The sequence below is a fragment of the Canis lupus genome, chromosome 8, assembly GCF_011100685.1.
Source record: "Canis lupus familiaris isolate Mischka breed German Shepherd chromosome 8, alternate assembly UU_Cfam_GSD_1.0, whole genome shotgun sequence".
NCBI lineage: Eukaryota > Metazoa > Chordata > Mammalia > Carnivora > Canidae > Canis > Canis lupus.
The window spans coordinates 1066325-1086443 of record NC_049229.1 but is presented as its reverse complement, the minus strand read 5'-3'; the positions used below and the strand labels follow the sequence as shown (position 1 = coordinate 1086443).

General features: G+C 41.1%; 1 protein-coding gene across 4 annotated transcripts in view; it reads left to right on the top strand.

Moving 5' to 3' along the window:
* The window catches only part of CATSPERB (cation channel sperm associated auxiliary subunit beta), a 141376-nt gene that overhangs the window by 36824 nt on the left and 84433 nt on the right, over positions 1-20119 (top strand). For all 4 annotated transcript variants that reach the window (XM_038544107.1, XM_038544106.1, XM_038544104.1 and 1 more), the window contains 8 exons: positions 45-194; positions 4423-4518; positions 4658-4776; positions 6090-6122; positions 13999-14065; positions 14345-14391; positions 15191-15343; positions 17055-17207. In XM_038544107.1, coding sequence (XP_038400035.1) covers positions 45-194; positions 4423-4518; positions 4658-4776; positions 6090-6122; positions 13999-14065; positions 14345-14391; positions 15191-15343; positions 17055-17207 — 818 coding nt within the window. The remainder of the gene's footprint in view (positions 1-44; positions 195-4422; positions 4519-4657; positions 4777-6089; positions 6123-13998; positions 14066-14344; positions 14392-15190; positions 15344-17054; positions 17208-20119) is intronic.

The window sequence follows — 20119 nt, the reverse complement described above, 5'->3', positions numbered from 1 at the left end:
AAGACTGCTGCCGCATTTTAAGCACCTACATTTGATTTCTGCAGAACCTATTCTTCAGTGGGATCTTGGGACGGTAATGACAGAAATTGATATCACGAGTGTGTATCCATATGTGGTTGATCTCAAAGTGGCAAAGTGTCCCTGCGCCAACGACGTGGCCCTACTTGGCTTCATCCTGAATGCAACATATAATGGTAGGCTCGCGGCGTGGAGTTTTGTGTTGTCAGGACGGTGGTGTTTCACTGGCAGTGCAAGTCAGATGTGTAGACAGAAGGGAGTGAAAAAGTTTCTTAAAACACACTTGCAAATTTACTCTTGGCTGCTTCCCCTTGTCTACCTGCAGCTGTGACTTTTGGCCACGTCCATAGAGACTGTGTTGTCTGTCCCACTTTCACGTATCCCCTACCACCTATTAGTGTTACTTCCTCTCAGAGATTTTTTTGATTGCATTTCTAATCCATCTGCTGTTCCTACCATCTACAGGTACCGGGTTCTAAGGCATCATAATATTATCTTATTACGTATGCATTTTTAGATTACTACTGAGTGTTTCATAGCATCTTTACGTGTTTCAGCTGCTAACTGTATTATTGTAGTTGTTTTTCCTGGGTCATTGGCGACCTTTTGAGTCCCCAACCCAATGAATGAAAAGGGAAATAAAAGAACTAAAAAATAACAAAATTGCATCACTCACAGTTGATACGTGTATCCCTCAAAATCCAAAAGAATCAGTAGCCAAGCTATCAGAACAAATAAACGGAGTACTACACAACTGAGGAATGAAATCACAACATGTACAAAACTGTTCCACCAAAAACTAAAGATTGTAATTTTACAAGAATCCTATTCAGAAAGTAACAAACCCTGGGAGGTATCTAGGATTAAACAAGGAAATGAATTGTAAGGCCTATTGGACACGAATTATAAAACTTTAACGAAGGTCATAACAAAGACTGAAATAAATAAGATTTTATGTGCATGAACGGGAACTTCTGCTGTGAAGACCTTCACTCTGTCCAGATTTATCAGTCAGTTCAATACAGTTCCAAGAAAAATGGCAACAGTGTATTTTGCGTGTGGAAGTTGGCAGAGCCCAATCCAAAATTCACATGGGAGATTGAAACAATGTGAATTACATAATTTTTAAAAAGAGCAAGAACTTGCCCTCCCCCCCATGCCCTGGACAAAGGAGCTCGCCCCTGACATCAGGGTCCCCAAGGGCCAGCTCGTTCTGTGTTCTCTTGTTTGGGGTGCTTGCTTGTGCTGAACTGGTGTAGTTAGGAGCCGAGTCTCTTCCTCCTCTGTGCTGACCCCGCAGAGACTAGGCTTCTGGCCTAGCTGGTCGGGTGCCGGGCGAGGATCCCTCCTGCTTCCCTGAGCCCCAGGACAGGAGCCATTCTCCACTCGCCAGGGCAGGAGGGCAGCCTCCACCTGGGGATGTGCCTCAGTCTCAGCCTCAGCGGAGAAGAAATAGATTCAGCCACATCCCCCCCCCGCCCACCCGCTCCTCCAGCCCCCCAGCTGCCTTCTGCTGTTACTGAAGCAAAACCGAACTTCCGACAGGGTGCAGCTGCTGCTGCCTAAACTTGCAGGCCCTCTGTGAAACCCTCGGCTGACGCCACCCCACCAACGCACCCGCCCCACCCCCTCACTCGATTAGTCCCCTGACCCCCCATCCCACTCACCTGCCCCACCCATGCACCTGCCCTAGCTCCCTGCCCGCAGCCCCCAGCCTTTAAGACCACCTGGTTACTGGTGGGAACAGGTGTCCGGGAGCCCCGTGGGATCCAGCGTGGACTTGCCACCCACCTTCTCCTGTGGGACACTCCCAGCAGGCTTCCCCGGTCACTTAGGATTCTATCCTACCCACACTCTTCTACACCCCCTTTCGTCTGACCCGCATTCCGGTCCCTTTCCATCCACCCAGCTCTGCTCAGCAGCCGGCTCCCCACCTGCCCCACCGCGCTCATCTTTCTTCTAGGCGGCTCTTCACCTTGCTGGCCCGGTCCCCATCCCGGTAACACATCCCCACCCTGCCCCTACACCCCACCCCCAAATCACTTGGCTTAACAGACCAAACTGCCCAGGTGCCCCCCGGCAGCCAATTCTTTGTGCTCCTTCTAATTTCTTTCCCGGCAGCAGCTGATAGAGTTGACCATTCTCTCCTCCAAACACTTTGTTCTCTTGGCTTTCTCCATCTCACCTTTGATTTTATCCTGCTGCACCAGCCACTCCTCAGTTTTCTAGATGGGCTTCTCTTTGGGGTGATCCCTCAGGTGTTGCTGAACTCAGGACTTTGTCCTGGACTCTCCTTCCTTATGGAACCACTTCTGTCTCTGAGAAATGCAACCTAGTCCTATGGTAGAGATGCCATCTCCAGGCCAGTGATTCTCAAATCTGTATTTCTGGTGCTGACTGCTCCTTGGAGACCAAACTCCTCTACCCTGTTGCCTCTTTTACATTCCGTCTTGATGTATAATGAGCATCTCAAGCACAGTAAGTCCAATCCCTAATTCTTGATTCATTTCCCTCTGAAATCTGTTTCTCTCCAGTATTCCTTATCCCAACTGATATCCAGTTACTCGAAACTTAACACCTAGAAAACATTCTTGAGTGCTCGTCCTGTCACGACATTCCAGGGCGGTGCTGCACCCAGTACGTGTCTCCAGTGTGACCATTCTCCCCTCTGCTACAATCTTAAATCAATGATGGTTTCTCCATGGGACTAATTCATAACCCCTTAGGTAGGCTCCCTGTTTCTATTTTTGCCACAGTATAACTCACCTTCCATACAGCCACCAGGGTGGTCTTCTCAAGTATAAACCAAATCACATCACTTCCCTGCTTCAAACATCTGGTGGCTTCCGTCTGGCCATTCCAATAATATCCAAACTCTTCACAATGGTCTACATCAGCTTCTGTAAACCTGCAGTGCAGTTGTGGTCGTTTGTTAGAGCAGCTTGTAACTTAATTTGAGTCTAAATTTATTAATCAGAATAAGGCATTTATTTCACTGCTTACTTCCCTAGTAAATATTTCTGAACTTGGCAGGAGTCTGGTCATGTGATATCACACAGGACAGCAGCAGTAGTCATCCCTACTTAGTATATAGGGTAGTGCCTCATTCCACAGCCAAAAGGCAACACTTGTTGTTAGCTTTCCTCTTCTGAAAAAAAGTGGACAATAACAGCATGTCCTGCTGCATCTCTCCCTACACGGAAAACAGCTGAGAGTGATCATACACATCTCACGTTATGAGTGGTCCTACATTCATCTTTGGGAAACAGTATATGCGTTAGATTGTCAACTGTTTGCAGGCTCCCCCACTGCCCTCAATAGATATGCCTGTCAACTAGACTCCAGGTTAATATGCTGTATTTAAAACAAAGGACTCTCAACCCTCCTAGCCATGGCCAAAGAAAGGTGAGGTCAGAGTATGTGCAGTGCATTCTATCTTCTTCTTTTACTAGGTTCTCATGAGGCATTGTTTTTTTTTCCTGTTTCTTAAATCACAAATGTTAAAGTAAATCCAACATAGTTTCTTCCTCTTGGAATTTCAATTTTCTTCTTGGAGTTTTGAAATTATGGACTAAGATTGTATTTCTGAAATAGGAATTTCTGATGAAAATACTGTCGGAAAAGGGAAAAAAAAACCCTCTTCCTCTACTCTCTTAGGTTCAGTAAATGAGGTCTGTGAATTAAATTAATAAAATAGGATTAGCAGGAAAAAAGGCACACCATTTTTATTAATATTTGCATTCAGATGGAGTTAACTAAATAGAAGTGAAACTTGAATGGTTAGACTTGGGGCATAGGTACCACTTTATCGAAAGAAGTTTGGGCTTCACGGGATTATAAATTATGGGGCAGTGACTAAGAAATATGTGGGAGAACTAATGAAAGAGAAGAGCTATTTTTGTAAAGTCTGTTTATGCAACTTTGTCTCCTCGCTGACTCCCCTACCCTCTCTGGTGATAAGAGTGCTCTTCTCTTCCTGGTACCAGGGTGAGGAGGCGCATTTCCCAAAGTAAAAATTATGCTCCTATTTTAGGAAGGTAAGGAGAAGGCAGAAAACCTTCCTGAGTCTGTTGATTCTCAGTTGCCTTCGGCTCAAAGTAATCCTAAAGCCAGGGTGGTGTATTTTGGGGTGGCATAGTCTGATCCCCTTCAATATAAAACAAAATCCTTAAAATTTAAGTCAGATGGTTGGGCTGAAATCCTATATTAACCTGAAGTCACTTCATCTTTCCAATGCCTGGGAAGTGAGATCCCAAGTGAGGGAAGGCAGGTTGAGGTAGGGCAGAGAATGGTTTGGAAAGTAGGGCAGTTGTGGGCTCTGGACCTGGACGTTGAGCACCATAGATGTGGGTTACTCGCCTTGTAAAGCTGGCTAGGCTTATTCTTCCTTTTTTCTCGTCTCAGGTATTTACATAGGCCTCAGTTTTTCTGGATTTTGGAATTACAATGATACCATGTGGTATAACCTGACAGATACGATCTATTCCCAAGTTGGAGAAGGTAACTACCCTAACTGTGCCTTTATCTCCAGTGTCCGGTGTATATCAGCCCTTGGTCACTACTGATGGAATGTCTTTGCTTTGCTAGGGAGCTCATCTCTTCCTTGCTGCTTAACCCCTGGTATGATTTCTTCCCTTAGAACACACAGATCTTTCCGTGGTGGACATGGTTCTAACAAATCACTTTTTAGTTATCCTCACCTCTCTGGGTCTTTTTGTAAGCGGAGATCTCCGTTATCCATCGTCCTCTGTCTTAACGGTATGTGATTTGCTTTTATTTTAAAGATTTTATTTATGTATTCATGAGAGACTCACACAGAGAGGCAGAGACACAGGCAGAGGGAGAAGCAGGCTCCATGCAGGGAGCCCGATGTGGGACTCGATCCCAGGACCCGGGATCACTCCCTGAGCCAAAGGCAGATGCTCAACTGCTGAACCACCCAGGCATCCCGTGATTTGCTTTTAAATATCTTCTGTAACATAAAGTGGAGATTCCTGATACTTGAGCTATGTGTGGCATATCTTAGAATTTAAATGCTTTTTCCATTTAAAAAAATGTAAAAGCAGAATACAGTGACTTTTTCCTTTGCCTTCTAGGGTTGAATACATCCTTTGAAAATGGTGCTAGTCTTATTGCTATACAATTTATAGTCAGTTTTAAATACGTACATGTAGAAGATTATTTCTCTGCCTATTTACAGTTACATATATTCCCAAAATACTTTACAGCAACTTATACAGTTAAATATGTTACAAATTAACATAAATTAAAAAGTTAGTTTTGGGATTGAGAGAAGGGGAATATACATTTTGGTGAGGATATGTAATATGCATACCATAAAATTCTTTTTTTAAGATGTTTAAATTTATTTTAGAAAGAGAGGAGAGGGCAGAGAGAGAGAGGGAGAGAGACTGTCAAGCATACTCCCTGCTCAGCAAAGAGCCTGACCTAGGGCTTGATCCCACGACCCTGAGATCACAACCTAAGCCAAAACCAAGAGTCAGATGCTCAACTGACAGCCACCCAGGTGCAAGGAAACAAAGTTACAATTAAAATTATATTTATTTTCCTTGATTATATTTCCTTCTAATTACATGATTTAAAAAAATCTCACATCCTTTCTGAAATTAAGTTCATGTACAAATAAATTAATAAGATGATGAAACAAAGCAAAGATCAAAGACACAATCTCCATAATATTCTTTTTTTGATTTTTATTTATTTATTCATGACAGACACAGGGAGAGAGAGAGAGAGAGAGAGAGAGAGAGAGGCAGAGACACAGGCAGAGGGAGAAGCAGGCTCCATGCAGGGATCCCAATGCAGGACCCGATCCTGGGTCTCCAGGACCACACCCCAGGCTGAAGGCAGCACTAAACTGCTGGGCCACTGGGGCTGCCCTCCATGATATTCTATAAACCATATTAGAGGCTGGTTTTAGTGTGTGATACTCCTAGCTGCAGGAGTGCAAAAAGCATCATTTCCTTTAGTACAATTCAAATTGCTATGTTTCGTTATGACTTCTGATATGAGAACAAAAATTAAAGTGTTTGCTTTTTTTTTTCTTGTAGTTTTCAAGGGCAGACTTTTGCGGTTTTGAAAGGGTAAGAAGCTTTACATTTCCAAGGGTTGGCTAAAGGATAGATGTTTCCTCAATGACCTAGGGGATGAGATGCAAGACAAGAATCCACAGCATAGATCCTTCCTGTTACTATGATGTTGTTTACAGTTTGAGCTCAAACATGTTTCCAGCGAACGTTAGGTGATGACCTCCCCTGTGCTTCAATGGAAGCAGTGCCTCCCCTTGTTTAGAGGCCACCCTGCCTTTCTTTGTATATTCTGTCCAGGACTGTTGTGGTTGTTGAAGGGTATTCTGTACAATGGCACCCAGTTGGAAAGAGAGCGGGGGCTGAAATTTGGTTAACACTTTTCTGCCCAATCCATCTACCCCCGTGGGGGTCTGTGTCTACCTGGAGAAAGGGGCATTTCTGATTTTCACAAAGGTGCTTATGAGATAGCCACAGCTCTGCTTTTGGCCTTTTGGGGTGGTGGGGGCACGAGGTATTTCATCAGTTTTCTCTTTCCTCTCTATTACAAAGTCAAGTTGTGTGATTCAACAAGGTCACTCCCATCAACATATACCCATGCTTCATTTTGGAAACCACAACAAAACTATGATTATTCCTAGCATTTTGCTGCGTCCCCTCCCCTTTCCATCCTCACACGTGCCCACACACCATCTGGAAGGAAGGAGCATTTAAGTCTTAGGACGCAAATGGGATGGACTTCTTGCCATTTTAATTGGAGGAAACATGAGGCAGAGAACCAGGGAGTCCAGATAGGCAAAACTGATGTACATTAGAAAGGACAGGGAGCAGTGCCCACCAAAATAAAATCCCAAACCTAGCTCAACTCTGTCATTCAAGAATGAGGGTAAAGAAAAGAAATCTGCACAGATAACGACATTAGGAGAGCTTATCACCCAGAAACACCCATGAAGGAGTAGGGTGCCAGGAATAGTAACAGAACTATAATGTAAGCTCTCAGCTCTAACAGAGGCAGGCATCCCGTCTGTGATCTCCACTCTGGGATCCATGTCTAACATGGTGTCATGTCTAGCAAGGTAGGTGCTTAGTAAATACCTGTTCAACGAATGCAATTGGTGTAAAAAGTAACAATTACAAATTTTGTATTTAATACTTGGGCAAAATCAAAACTCCAGATACTACAAGGAGGGATGTAAATAATTTTCAGTGAATCAACAACTCATATCAAGATCCTTGTTTGGTAGGAGAAAAATTTTGGAATTTGACAGAAAAATGTATAATTCAACATAAATGATAAAGTTTAAAGGATAATCACCAAGTGAAAGAAAGAAAGAAAGAAAGAAAGAAAGAAAGAAAGAAAGAAAGAACCATAACCTAAAACTTCCAACCCACCAGAGGAAGGAAACGAGGATTAAAGAATAATCCATCTGTTCCCACAAAAAAAGAAAGGAGGAAAACAGAGGCAAAGATAAAATAATGGAAAACCAACTATAAAGTAAGATGTCAGAAATCGATCCAAATAGATCGGCTAAAACTAAATCACACAAAAAGCGATAAAATAAAGAGACAGAGGAGACTATGACCTGAGCTTTGCTCCTTACCCCTCAGCTCCCACTAACTTCCATTTCCTGTCCACCTGCCTATTGAGTCAAGGGTGTTGGGGATGCTGGACACCTGGACTTGCTTGAAGCCCAAGCTTTGAGGAACCCCACTGGGAAGACCTGGCACACCTTCCCTCTCATTGGTCATGTGAGAACAAGGTATTTGATCACACAGAGATGCAGGTGGAGGGCTAGAAGGTGGGGTCTCCTAGAGAGAGCTTGGCTTGCAGAGCTCTGGGAACCCCCAGAGGAGGTTTCTGTCAACCTTGTAAGAGTGGCTAGTCTCCTGGTTAGAAGCCAGTGAGAAGGCTGTATTCTCTCTGCAGCCAAGGTGAGCAAGCTGAAGGAGACCAAAGCAAGGAATCCTCTTTCTGGTTCTGAGGTGAAGGGGAAATGGCAGCCCAGAGGTGGAGAGGCCACTTGGCCTTCTGTCATTCTGATATCACCACAATCTGAAGTGCTCCCTAAACCAGACCTGAGCACTCCCTTGAAAACACATCTGAGCCAACATCCTGAAAGCATAAGAGCACTAGAATCAGAACATACACCAGAGTTGCCAATGAAGAAGCAACACAACTCAACAAGAACAACAAAACTTGATTCACCAACTCATGTGACAATGATCCAATGAGCGCCTCTTATATGGCTACCATTAGTGTCATGGAAATATTAGCGAGAAAAAAAAGACCACTAACATCTATTAGCTTAGGGTTTCAAGTGCCACATAAGAATACTTTCTGCAACTAAATACCACCAATTGCAATTAAAAATGGAATACATTGAAAGAATAGCCACTGTTTACATGCAAATAAGTGGTATAGAAGATGAAGAGGAAAAAACTCAAACCATCTAAGGAAGATGAGTAAAAATCATTGGGGGCAAAGATAAGTCTTTGAGAATTTCAATCCAGGGATGAGGTGAGAAATTTTTTGGAAGGAATAAAAAAAAATAAATAGAAGACAGGCAATAGTAACATGAATAATAGAGGATTACGCAGAAATTGAGAAAGATCCAAGGCTATCTATTGAAAAGGCCCACTAGATCCTGGAAGAATTGAAAAAGATGTATGCATAGGCATGTCCTAATAATATTTCTGAATTTGAAGGTGAAGGGGGAAATATTACAAGTTTCCAAACAGAAGGAACAAAAGCAAATACACGTCACTGGTATTAGATTTCACTTTTACACAGTAGAAGCTGGAAAATAGTGAAATCCACATCTACAAAGGGGCCAACGTCCAAAAATCCTATTCCCAGCCAAGAGATCATACTTCTTTCAGATTGAGAAAGAGCTCAGGGAATACATCACCCAGTTATCCCATGCAAGGAAAATGCTCAAGAAAGAACTTCGACAAAATAAACCAGTGAGCACAGATATTAGGGAGACAGAGATGAGGAAACAGCGATGAGCGATGGTTTCTCTCATTTTATCTAATATCTACATTTTCTATGTAGATCAAAGCAGAGTGCTAGACAACCTTAAAACAAAGAATATGTTGCAAGGGAAATTAGGATTTTCAATGCCTAAAAATTATTATTATTTTCAAATAGTAATACATTCCCCATGTTAAAAACAAACAAACAAAAAAGTCATATAAAGATTTATATTGAGAAATCTCACTTGCTTCTTTGTATATACTCTTCCCACTCCTTGCCATCCCCTACATCTTTTTAAATCTTTTCAGTGATTTTTTAAATGCATATTTAAATAATTATAAATATAAATTGTCCTCACTTTCTTACACCATATTTTATTTTTATTTTTTATTTGTTTTTATTGGAGTTCGATTTGCCAACATATAGTATAACACTCAGTGCTCATCATGTCAAGTGCCCCCCTCAGTGCCCGTCACCCAGTCACCCCATCCCCCCACCCATCTCCCTTTCCACTACCCCTTGTTCGTTTCCCAGAGTTAGGAGTCTCTCATGTTTTGTCACCCTCTCTGATTTTTCGCACTCATTTTCTCTCTTTTCCCTTATAATCCCTTCCACTATTTCTTATAGTCCCCGTATGAGTGAAACCATATAATGATTGTTCTTCTCTGATTGACTTACTTCACTCAGCATAATACCCTCCAGTTCCATCCACGTCGAAGCAAATGGTGGGTATTCGTCCTTTCTGATGGCTGAGTAATATTCCATTGTATATATAGGCCACATCTTCTTTATCCATTTATCTGTCAATGGACACTGAGGCTCCTTCCACAGTTTGGCTACTGTGGAGATTGCTGCTATAAACATTGGGGTGCAGGTGTCCTGGTCTTTCACTGCATCTGTATCTTTGGGGGCAACACCCTTTTTGAACTTGGCCACAGCAGCTTCTTGCAAGATACATCTATGAAGGCAAGGGAAACAAAAGCAAAAACAACTATGGGGACTTAATCAAGATACAAAGCTTCTGTACAGCAAATGAAACAGTCAATATAACTAAAAAGACAACCTACAGAATGGGAGAAGATATTTGCAAATGACATATCAGATAAAGGGCTAGTTTCCAAGATCTATAAAGAACTTATTAAACTCAACAGCAAAGAAACAAATAATCCAATCATGAAATGGGCAAAAGACATGAACAGAAATTTCTCCAAAGAGGACATAGACATGGCCAACACGCACATGAGAAAATGCTCCGCATCACTTGCCATCAGAGAAATACACATCAAAACTATAATGAGATACCACCTTACACCAGTGAGAATGGTGAAAAATTAACAAGGCAGGAAACAACAAATGTTGGAGAGGATGTGGAGAAAGGGGAACCCTCCTGCACTGTTGGTGGGAATGTGAGCTGGTGCAGCCACTCTGGAAAACTGTGTGGAGGTTCCTCAAAGAGTTAAAAATAGACCTGCCCTACGACCCAGCAATTGCACTGCTGGGGATTTACCCCAAAGATACAGATGCAGTGAAACTCTTGGACATCTTATACTATATTTTAAAATAGGTACACATGTTGTTTTCACTTAGCAATATTTGATCGGGGTGGAATTCCATATTGGTAAATGGAGAATGGCCTTTCCCCCTTCTTTCTTTATAGCTGTAAGTATTTTTTGTGTGGACTTCCCAGAGTTCACTTAAACTGTCCCACATTGAGGGATACTTGGGTAGTTTTGTAATCTTTTGCTATTATGAACAAAGTTGCCATTAATAATTTTGTATGTGGCAGGTCTGTAGTCCAAGTATATGGGTAGAATACGTTTCTAGAACTTGGACAGAATTGACAGATCAATGAATAAATACAGAATGAATAAATATTATGCAAATTGTCCTTCATCGAAGTTTTTACTATTTGCAAGGATACTGTAATAAATCTTCTTGAGCTAAACTATCTTGACAGAACTCAAGGGTTTTTGGTAGTGATGATGGACAGGGGGTGTGTGTGTGGGGAACAAGTGTCCCCAAAGTAGCTAAGTAGTGTGGCAGAGGAGAAAAGGAAACATGTTAACTTATTCTTAAAAGTATAGGGGTTTACCTTTCCATAAGACCTTTTTTTTTTATATAATGATTGAAGGAAAGATGGTAGGAATGGAATATATGTGGCTCTCTGGGCAGGAAGCTGAAGGAGTTAATACTTGATGATTTATTCATTTGTTTGTTCGTTCAACAAATATCGGCTGAGCCATGCTTGATTCAACACGCGGGATTCTACCTGTGGAACGAGAAGACGAAGGCCCTGGCCTCCTGCGGCCTACCACTCTGCTGAAGGAGATAGACTATGTAACAAGGGCATACTGTGTGTAAACAAGGGCATAACGTGGCTGCAGATTGTAATTCGGGCTTGTGGCTGTGAAAGCAGGCAAGAGAAATGGGAGGGAAGAAGAGGTCATACTGTATTTTAAACAGGGTGATTCTCACAGGCCTTCCAGGGAGGTGACATTTAGATAGAAACCCAGATGACCTCTAGGAATGGTTTTGACAAAGGACGTCCAGAAAGAGGTAATAAGAAGCATGAAAGCCCTAAATTGGGAACTTATCACGAGGCAGAATCTATCAGCCAGCCACCCAAATCTGCTCAGTGGATAAAACGGGAATTTCAGGTCAGTTCTTTCAGGATGAAATTCGGACTCTTGTGAGACATGCAGAAGCTTCCCAGTCAGCGCTGTCCTTGCCTTTTTCGGCAGTGTTCTGTCTGTGTCACCACAAGCTGCCCTTTCCAACCATCCTAAACACCCGCCTTCTGGGAGACGAGACAGCGCTTCCAGCACCTCGACTCCATTATACAAAGTGTTTTATCCTCTCAGCGGGCCTTCCCTCCTCCTCCTTTCAATTCCACCTGGATAATTTCTCCTCATCCTTCAGAAATCTCTCCCTGACCACCACGGTGCCCTGTCTATGCAATCTCAAGGCTTTCAACACTCCTTGCTACCACTCACCACCTCTTCTGTCTGAGTGGCCCCCCGGCCAGCTGCCCAAGACTTGAGGTTTCATGTCAAGGCCTGTCTTACTTGCCATTGTATGCAAATAGGTTACCAGGCTGCCTTGCAGATAGGGGGTCTCAGTAAGTATCTGTGGAATCAGGGTTCAAATAAATGGAAAACAGCTGGGAGCCACATCTCGAACTGGCTTAGAAGCCATATCACAGTGAACTTTGAACCAGTGCCCTATCACCCTCTGGACCTATTTCTTCATTTTAAAACAGGCATAAAATACCTACCTGTGGGGTAAAGTGTGGGGTAAAGTCATATCACATAAGAACAACCTCCGCATGGTTCATGACACAAAGTAGAAGCTTAGAAAAACAGATTCTCTCCCTTACACGGATCATCCAAACCTTCTGAAGGCAAATGCTAGTGGCTCATTTAAGTAGAAATTCAAGGTGGAGATGGCTCTGGCTTCCAGACATGACTGCATGTAGTGCCCGATAGATGTCTCATAGGACTCTGTTTTCTCCACCGTGGGGCCAGCTTTCCTCTAGATTAGCTTCATTCTCAGTTGGTTTTCTCCAATTGTTAGTAGGAACAGGTGTGCCAGGGTTTGATGTAATCAGTTTAGTGGTCCCAAAAAAGAATGAACTCTCTCTTTCCCTTGAGGTCTGGGCCCACTCATTAACCTCACTTGGATCATGTGTTCATTCCTAACTAATCTCTGCATCCTGAGCTCATCCTTGGAATGAGGCCAGGCTGGTCAGCGTAAATTATGCTTAAGAATCTTCACGAGATTTTCACCGGTTTGCTTCCAGGTAGGAAAAAAACAAGGACCCTAAAGAGAAAGAAAAGGAATAAGTCAAGACCCAATAAAAAGTCTAGATAATTGCCTCAATACTATAAGGATAATTATGGTACACTGCAAACCTGAGTGTTTATATGAGAACTCTAAAGGTCCATTCAATATAACATCTTAGCTTGAAGATACTGCACCATTCAAATAAATTGTCCATTACATTTGGAAATGCTGTTTTGTTTGTTTGGCAGTTTTATTTGAGATATAATTCACATAGCACAAAATTCACCCATTTAAAGTGCAATTCAGTGACCCCTCGTACACAGCTGTGCAACCCTCACCACAATCTATTTTAGAACATCTATTTAAAAGACTTTCAGGGGATCCCTGGGTGGCTCAGCGGTTTAGCACCTGCCTTTGGCCCAGGGTGTGATCCTGGAGTCCCGGGATCGAGTCCCACGTCGGGCTCCTGGCATGGAGCCTGCTTCTCCCTCCTCCTGTGTCTCTGCTTCTCTCTCTCTCATTCTATGTGTATCATAAATAAATAAATCTTAAAAAAAAAAAGACTTTCAATGCACAGGTTATAAAGACTTTCTTGCTGGCCTATAAAGTGCAAGGTCTTCCTCTTGTCTCAGTAGGACTTTGAACATGACAGTCTTGCTATAATAAAACCACCTTCAAACTCTCACACGTAATTCAAATCCAACATATACTCACTATCTTGGAAGCTTCTCTCTTATGACTAATTTTTTTTTTCAAGACCTGTATTTTTGTGGCTTTTTTTCCCTCCCCTTCTGCTTCTTGCTGCCATCAGGCTTCTGCAGAGACTCCTGGAGCAACAAGGGACATGTGACCCATCATGACAGCATCTGGTAACTCCAGAATGAGTCCTATACTGAACAACTACAGCTTCTGTCACTAATAGAGGCCAAGTCATGTGAAGTTTCTTTCTTTTTACTCCTTTCACATGGGCTTGGTTCAAGATGCATATTCTTGCCCCTTGCCCTTGTTCTACCACCTTTTCTTTTGTTGGCCTATAATTTTCCTCCTTTTATTTACCTCTCACACCTAAGCTGTCACACTTCTGAATTTTTAAGTCAGTTTCTTCAATTTTATGTATCTCAAGTCTACCTCTTCTCTATATGATATTTTTTGTATCTTCATTCATTTGTGTAGGTTGACTACATCAAAGGAAAACTGTGGTATAATGAAAGATGTTTTGCGAACAGAGAACACTTTGAAGGTAAATTTAGAAGAGATACGACAGGCTTTTTTCAACGTGGTTGCTTATAATGATTAAATAAAATGACATAAAATTAAAATAGAATAAAATAGAAAGGTAAGCTTGTTCTACATACGTCAGTGGCCTAACACTGAGGGGGAACATATTAAATCTGAGACAATAGGCATGCTCTGTTGTAAGTGCAAAAAAAATATTGTGTTTTTAAAAAATTGTGTGACTTAATGATACATTTAGAACTATAGGTAATGCTTGTAATTCCTGTACCTTTATATTTTATAGTTGATTATGTTACTATCACCTTTGAGAGAAACAGGACTCTAAGTGAGGTATGGTATTAAATATTTTATTTTTTAAAGATTTTTATGTATTTGAGAGACAGTGAGCGAGGGAAAGAGTACAAGTGGTAGGGGAGAGGCAGAGGGAGAAGCAGACTACCCTGATGAGCAGGGAGCCCGACCCAGGGGCTCAATCCCAGGACTGTGGCATCATAACCTGAGCCAACGGCAGATGCTTAACAGATTGAGCCCCCCAGGTTCTCCAGAATTAAATAGTTTAAAAGGTAAGAAATTTTATTTCTTAGATTGTTTCATGATTTGTTATTTACCTAAAAGATGGAAATTCTACAGGCTGAGAGATTTCATCCCTCTTTGTACCCAGTTGCACCTCTACTTGGGTTCAACGACAGTTACCTAGTTACATTAAATCTGGACCTACACAGAAGTTCTAGAAAAACAGCCCAGACCAGAAAGAGAGGCTTCGCAGTGTTTTCCTAGACCCACGTCCCCAGAAGAGAAGCACAGACATCAAAGGTTTATCACTGCTATTGTGGTTGGTCAGGACAACACAGTAGTTCACTAGCTTATTTGCTTAACTGGTTAGAACTTACATTTTTAGGGGACGCCCGAGTGGCTTGGCAGTTAAGCACGTCTGCTTTTGGCTCAGAGGGTGACCCCAAGGTCCCGGGATCGAGTTCCACATCCAGCTCCCTGCATGGAGCCTGCTTTTCCCTCTGCTAGTGTCTCTGCCTCCCCCCACCCCGCCTCTGTCTCATGAATAAATAAATAAAAATTTTAAAAACTTACATTTTTAAAAAGGCATTAACTTTTCCTTTCTCTTTTTTTGTAGTCAAGCTCTTGTTTTTATACCAAAGAACCATTTACTCAATGGTTACCTTGCTTACCTCATATTTTAAAAGGAATGAAATCTATTCCTTCAATTGTGGTAACGTTTCTTGTTGACCAAGAGCACAGTGCGGGAATCTACCTCTTCTCCAACCAGGTAAGCCTTACAGCCCTGGGGTGATGGCTCTTGATGATGCAAGAATGAAAAGTTACCTTAGCAAAATTTATGTCCAAGTTCTTGCTATCTTTGGCAGTAGAAGTTGATAAAATTAGCTACAGCAAAACTATTTGTGGTTAATAATATAGTTTAAGGCACTTTAGGGATTTCTTGCCCCTGCTGGTGATTCAGTTTGATGAAAATGGAAAATATGATGCTCTTTGCATAGAGATTCTTCTTTGCTTATTCTCCAAGAGAATATAAACTGAATTTGGTCTATATAAAGTTAAGGTTCCATAAGATGGTTAGTTTAATTGAGCAAAAAAAAAAAAAAAAAAAATTGATCCTAGCCCTACTCTAATCATTCTAGGGTAGAAAAAAATAGTTTTCCTCTATCCACTTACGTTCAGTGATTGGGGCCCTGCAAATAAAACTGATAAGAGACAGATTAATAGGAGAAGATAAAACGATTTATGCATGTCGTGTACACACATGTGTGTGAAAATCAGTGATGAGAAACTTGAAAATCATTAAAATTTGGGGCTTATATATCATCTTAATAGTTTAGGGTGGCAAGTGAGAAAGGTATGCAAGGGAAAACAAGTGGGAAGATAATGGGTTAAGACGAGAACAAATAGGAGATAAGACAGTTTATGATAATGTTTGTTTATACAGGTATAAGTGGTTTTTCTGTCTCATCAGGGCCATAAAACAACCCTGGAGCAGGGATTTGGAGTAGGCTTTATTTGCATTCTCCCTTCTGGGAGTCATCTGTTCTGAAGAGGAATTAATAGTAGCCTTATGTGATCCTGGAGTCCCAGGATGGAGTCCCACGTCGGGCTCCCTGCATGGAGCCTGCTTCTCCCTCTGCCTGTGTCTCTGCTTCTCTCTCTCTCTCTGTCTCTCATGAATAAATAAATAAAATCTTTAAAAAAATAATAGCCTTATTTCCCAGAAATTCCTGCTTTTAGTCAGAGAAGGCTTTTTTCCCCCACATCTGTTGAATTTAAAATGTCTACAGCTTAAAATAATCTCTATACCACCATGGCATATTTTGGGGTACATGTTCTGACCCCCTACAATATCATGGTCTAATAGAATAGGAATGCAGTCCAGGCATCCACACTTTATTTTTTTATTTTTTAAAGATTTTATTTATTTATTTATTTATTTATTTATTTATTTATTTATTTGAGAGAGAGAGAGAGAACACAAGCAGGAGGGAGTGGTAGAGGGAGAAGCAGTGTCCCCACTGAGCTGAGCAGGAAGCCCAACATGGGGCTCAATCCAAGACCCCAAGATCATGACCTGAGTGGAAGGCAGACACTTAACCAACTGAATCACCCAGGCCCCACCCCCCAGACAACCACATTTTTAAAAGGTAGTTTGCCATGACAGTTGTAAGCATGCTCATTGGAATCTGTCTTTTGAGTTCAGGAATAGTTCTATAATAAACCTTCCCATGCCATTTATTATAGAAGCTTGGACCAATTATTTAATCTCCTAAATTTCATGTTTAACATCTATAAAATGGACCCATAAGGCAGGGAAATGACAGGTGATGGTTGCTAATCCCTCCAGTTCTATGTTATTTTAATGGATGTCTCCCTATCAAAACCTGAGTAACAGGAAACACAAATTGTAACATAGTCTAGTAATATTAATGATAATATTCTTCTGATTTGTTCATGGTTTGCTTATCTATTATTAGAAAATCACCACTGCCTCTGTGTCTGTACTAAAAGACAACAAACCAGGATTAAAACCAAAATTTCCACTTTTCATTTTTCCTTCTTCATTCTCTTCTCCTGTTGGAATGGTATTCCATCCACGAAGCCATTTTTTGTATGCCTACGGTAACCAGGTATGTACACATGAAATTTCATGCTCTAGTATAGGTATAAATCATTCACTTATTTAACTCTGCTGAGTGGCTTATACAACAGGTAAAGAACAGAGTCATTCTGATAATCAGGGAAGTAGGAGGCCTGGCAAAGAGAGAAAGAGAGGAGACGAATTAGTGACAGTGAATACAAACAAATCTTTTGCAAAGGTTTGGTGAAAAGTAGAGCAGAGAAATGCAGCAATGGTAGCAGGAGGAAAGGAGATCAAGAGAAGAGTGAGGGACAGAAGGAATTAGGCTGTGCTAATGGGAATTATTCAGTAGAGAGAGAAAAACTGATGATGCAGGAGAGAGAGAAGGGAAGAATTGCTGGAGTGATATTTCTCAGTAGGTGAGAAGAGATGCAATCTATGAAGTAGAAGACAGGTTGGTCTTAGGAGCCCCTATACTAACAGGAAGAAGGGTGAGTTTTTGGGTTCCAGAGCTGATAAGTGGGTAGATATAGTAATGGGAGGGTGTGGGAATTTATCTCTTATTTTCTCAACAAAAGTCAAAGTTATTTATGATGAGGATGGAGGAGTGTCAGGGGTTCAAGTAAAGAGAGAACAGAGTGAAATTGTTGCCTAGGGGCAGGGTGGGAGAGTGGATTGACTAAGGGAAGTCAGTATGATTGCTTATGCTTTGTGCTTATGAATTCCAAGTGTAACCAATTCAGCATTATGGAATGTTCTTGGCTGTGTTCAGTTTTGGGGGTCCACACATATTGGAGAAGATAGAGAGTTGTATTTAACCACAGTTGGAGTTTTACCAAGGAATTATTAAGAAGTAAAAGAGTGTATAGAAGGGAATGCATTAAGACAAATTAAAAAAATTTAGAAATCAAAGAATGAATATTAAAAAGTAGTAAACAGAGTGTTTACTTGCAAAAGATATGATTGTCCATATAGAAAACTTAAAAGATACTTACAAATTATTAAAAGAAGCAGAAGAATTTAACAAGATGGAAGGGCAAGGCATTTTCATTTCTGCACATGATGAACAAATTTGAAAGCATAATTTTTATGACACTATTTATAATAGCAAAAACAAAGCAAAATGACACGCAAAACACCTATAAAGTGTGGCACCTGGCTGGCTTAGTCAGTGGAATATGTGACTCTTGATTGTGAGTTCAAGTCTCACATTGGGTGTAGAGATTACTTAAAAATAGTATCTTTAAAAAAACTATTAATAAGAATAAATCTAAGATTTCCAAGATGTAATGTGTATAAAATTATAAACTTTATTAAAAGACATTTAAGACTTTATAAATAAATGGATATAAACATACTTGTGGACAGGAAAATTTATCTTAAAACATAATTTCTTCCTCAAAATAATCTGTAGATCTAATACAACCTTAATCAAAATCTCAAGGCTTGTTGTGGAGTTCAAGTTAATTCTAAAGCCTATATGGTATATGTCAGTTCTACCTCAGTTTAAAAAAAATTTAAAGAAAATAAAAAGAGCATATATGGAAAAGCAAAAGGCCAAGAATAAGCAGGACACTTCTAAAGAAGAATAAGGATGAGAGATTTGCACTGACAGATAGTCACACTTTTTTAAATGTTGCAGTAATCATGATAATGTGGTTTTGATCCAGGAACAAACAAATTGACCAATGGAAATAGAAAGTCCACGAATAGCCCCCACCAATGTTGATAGAGGCCAAGAATTGTTTAACCCTTCTGAGAGAAAAAATGAGAGATTGCTCAAAATGAGATAAGTATTGGTTACATATGGACAATGTTGAAATACATATCTACACTGCAACATACATCAAGTCCAACTCTTGATGGAATCATAATTTAATTATAAAAACTTTTAAAGGAAAACATAAGTGAATATCTTTCTGAAATCAGGGTAGGGAAAGCATTTTAAAACAAAACTTAAAAAAAAGTAACCATTAAAAAAATTGCATCACTTTCCTTAAAAATAATTCTGGGTATACAGGATGGCAGATTAAGAAGCTTTAGGCCCTTGTTCTCCCACAGACACATTGAGTCAGCAACAGTATACATATCAGAGTGCCTTTGCAAGAGCTCTAGAGACCATTTGATTAGCTACAGCGCCCAAACCAAAATAAAACCAAAAGGGATTCTAACAACAGGGGTAGGAAAATTTGCTCATCTGTGCGCCACCCCCAACCACCATGGTGTAGCACAATGAAGAAGAAACCTAACACTCAAGGGATCCTCCCTTGTGATAGAAACAAAAGAATGGACCTTGCATGCAACACTCTGGCTCTTCTGAGGACTGCTCAAGGGACTAGTCTCCAACTTGCCTAACCCAGAGCACTGACAGGACTTGTTTGGAAACTGCCAAAATGAGGGGAGTTATGTTGGCAAGAGGGTGGAGCAGGAACCTTCAGACCCTCCCTTTCTCCCAGAGATGCCAATATAATAACTTGCAGACCAGAATACCTTTGCAAGAACTCTGGAATCCATTTGAGAAGCTACAGCATCCAGACCAACTTAAAGCCAAAGAGATTCCAATAAAAGGGGTTGGAAAATGTGCATTATTTTCCATATCCATCCACACCTCTCCTCCTATCTGATTTAATGCAGCATAACTTGGAGGAAACCTCCTGCACCAGAGATCCTCCCTCAGGATAGAACCAAAATAATTAACTGTGTGTCCAACATTCTGGCTGGACTGGGGAATTGACTGTCATCTGACTCAGAGTACTGATGGAATTGGTAGCCTTGTTCAGAAACTTGAAAACAGATATGATCAGTACAGCACTTTAGAGCTGTAGTTCTATATGCACATGCCAGGGTCAGCAAGAGCTTATGGGTGTCTGGAAGGAGAGGGATAAACTGCTTAGGCAATTTGAGACAATGAAAAACACAGCACAAGCCAGAGAAAACACATCCTTAGAAGACATTTGAGAA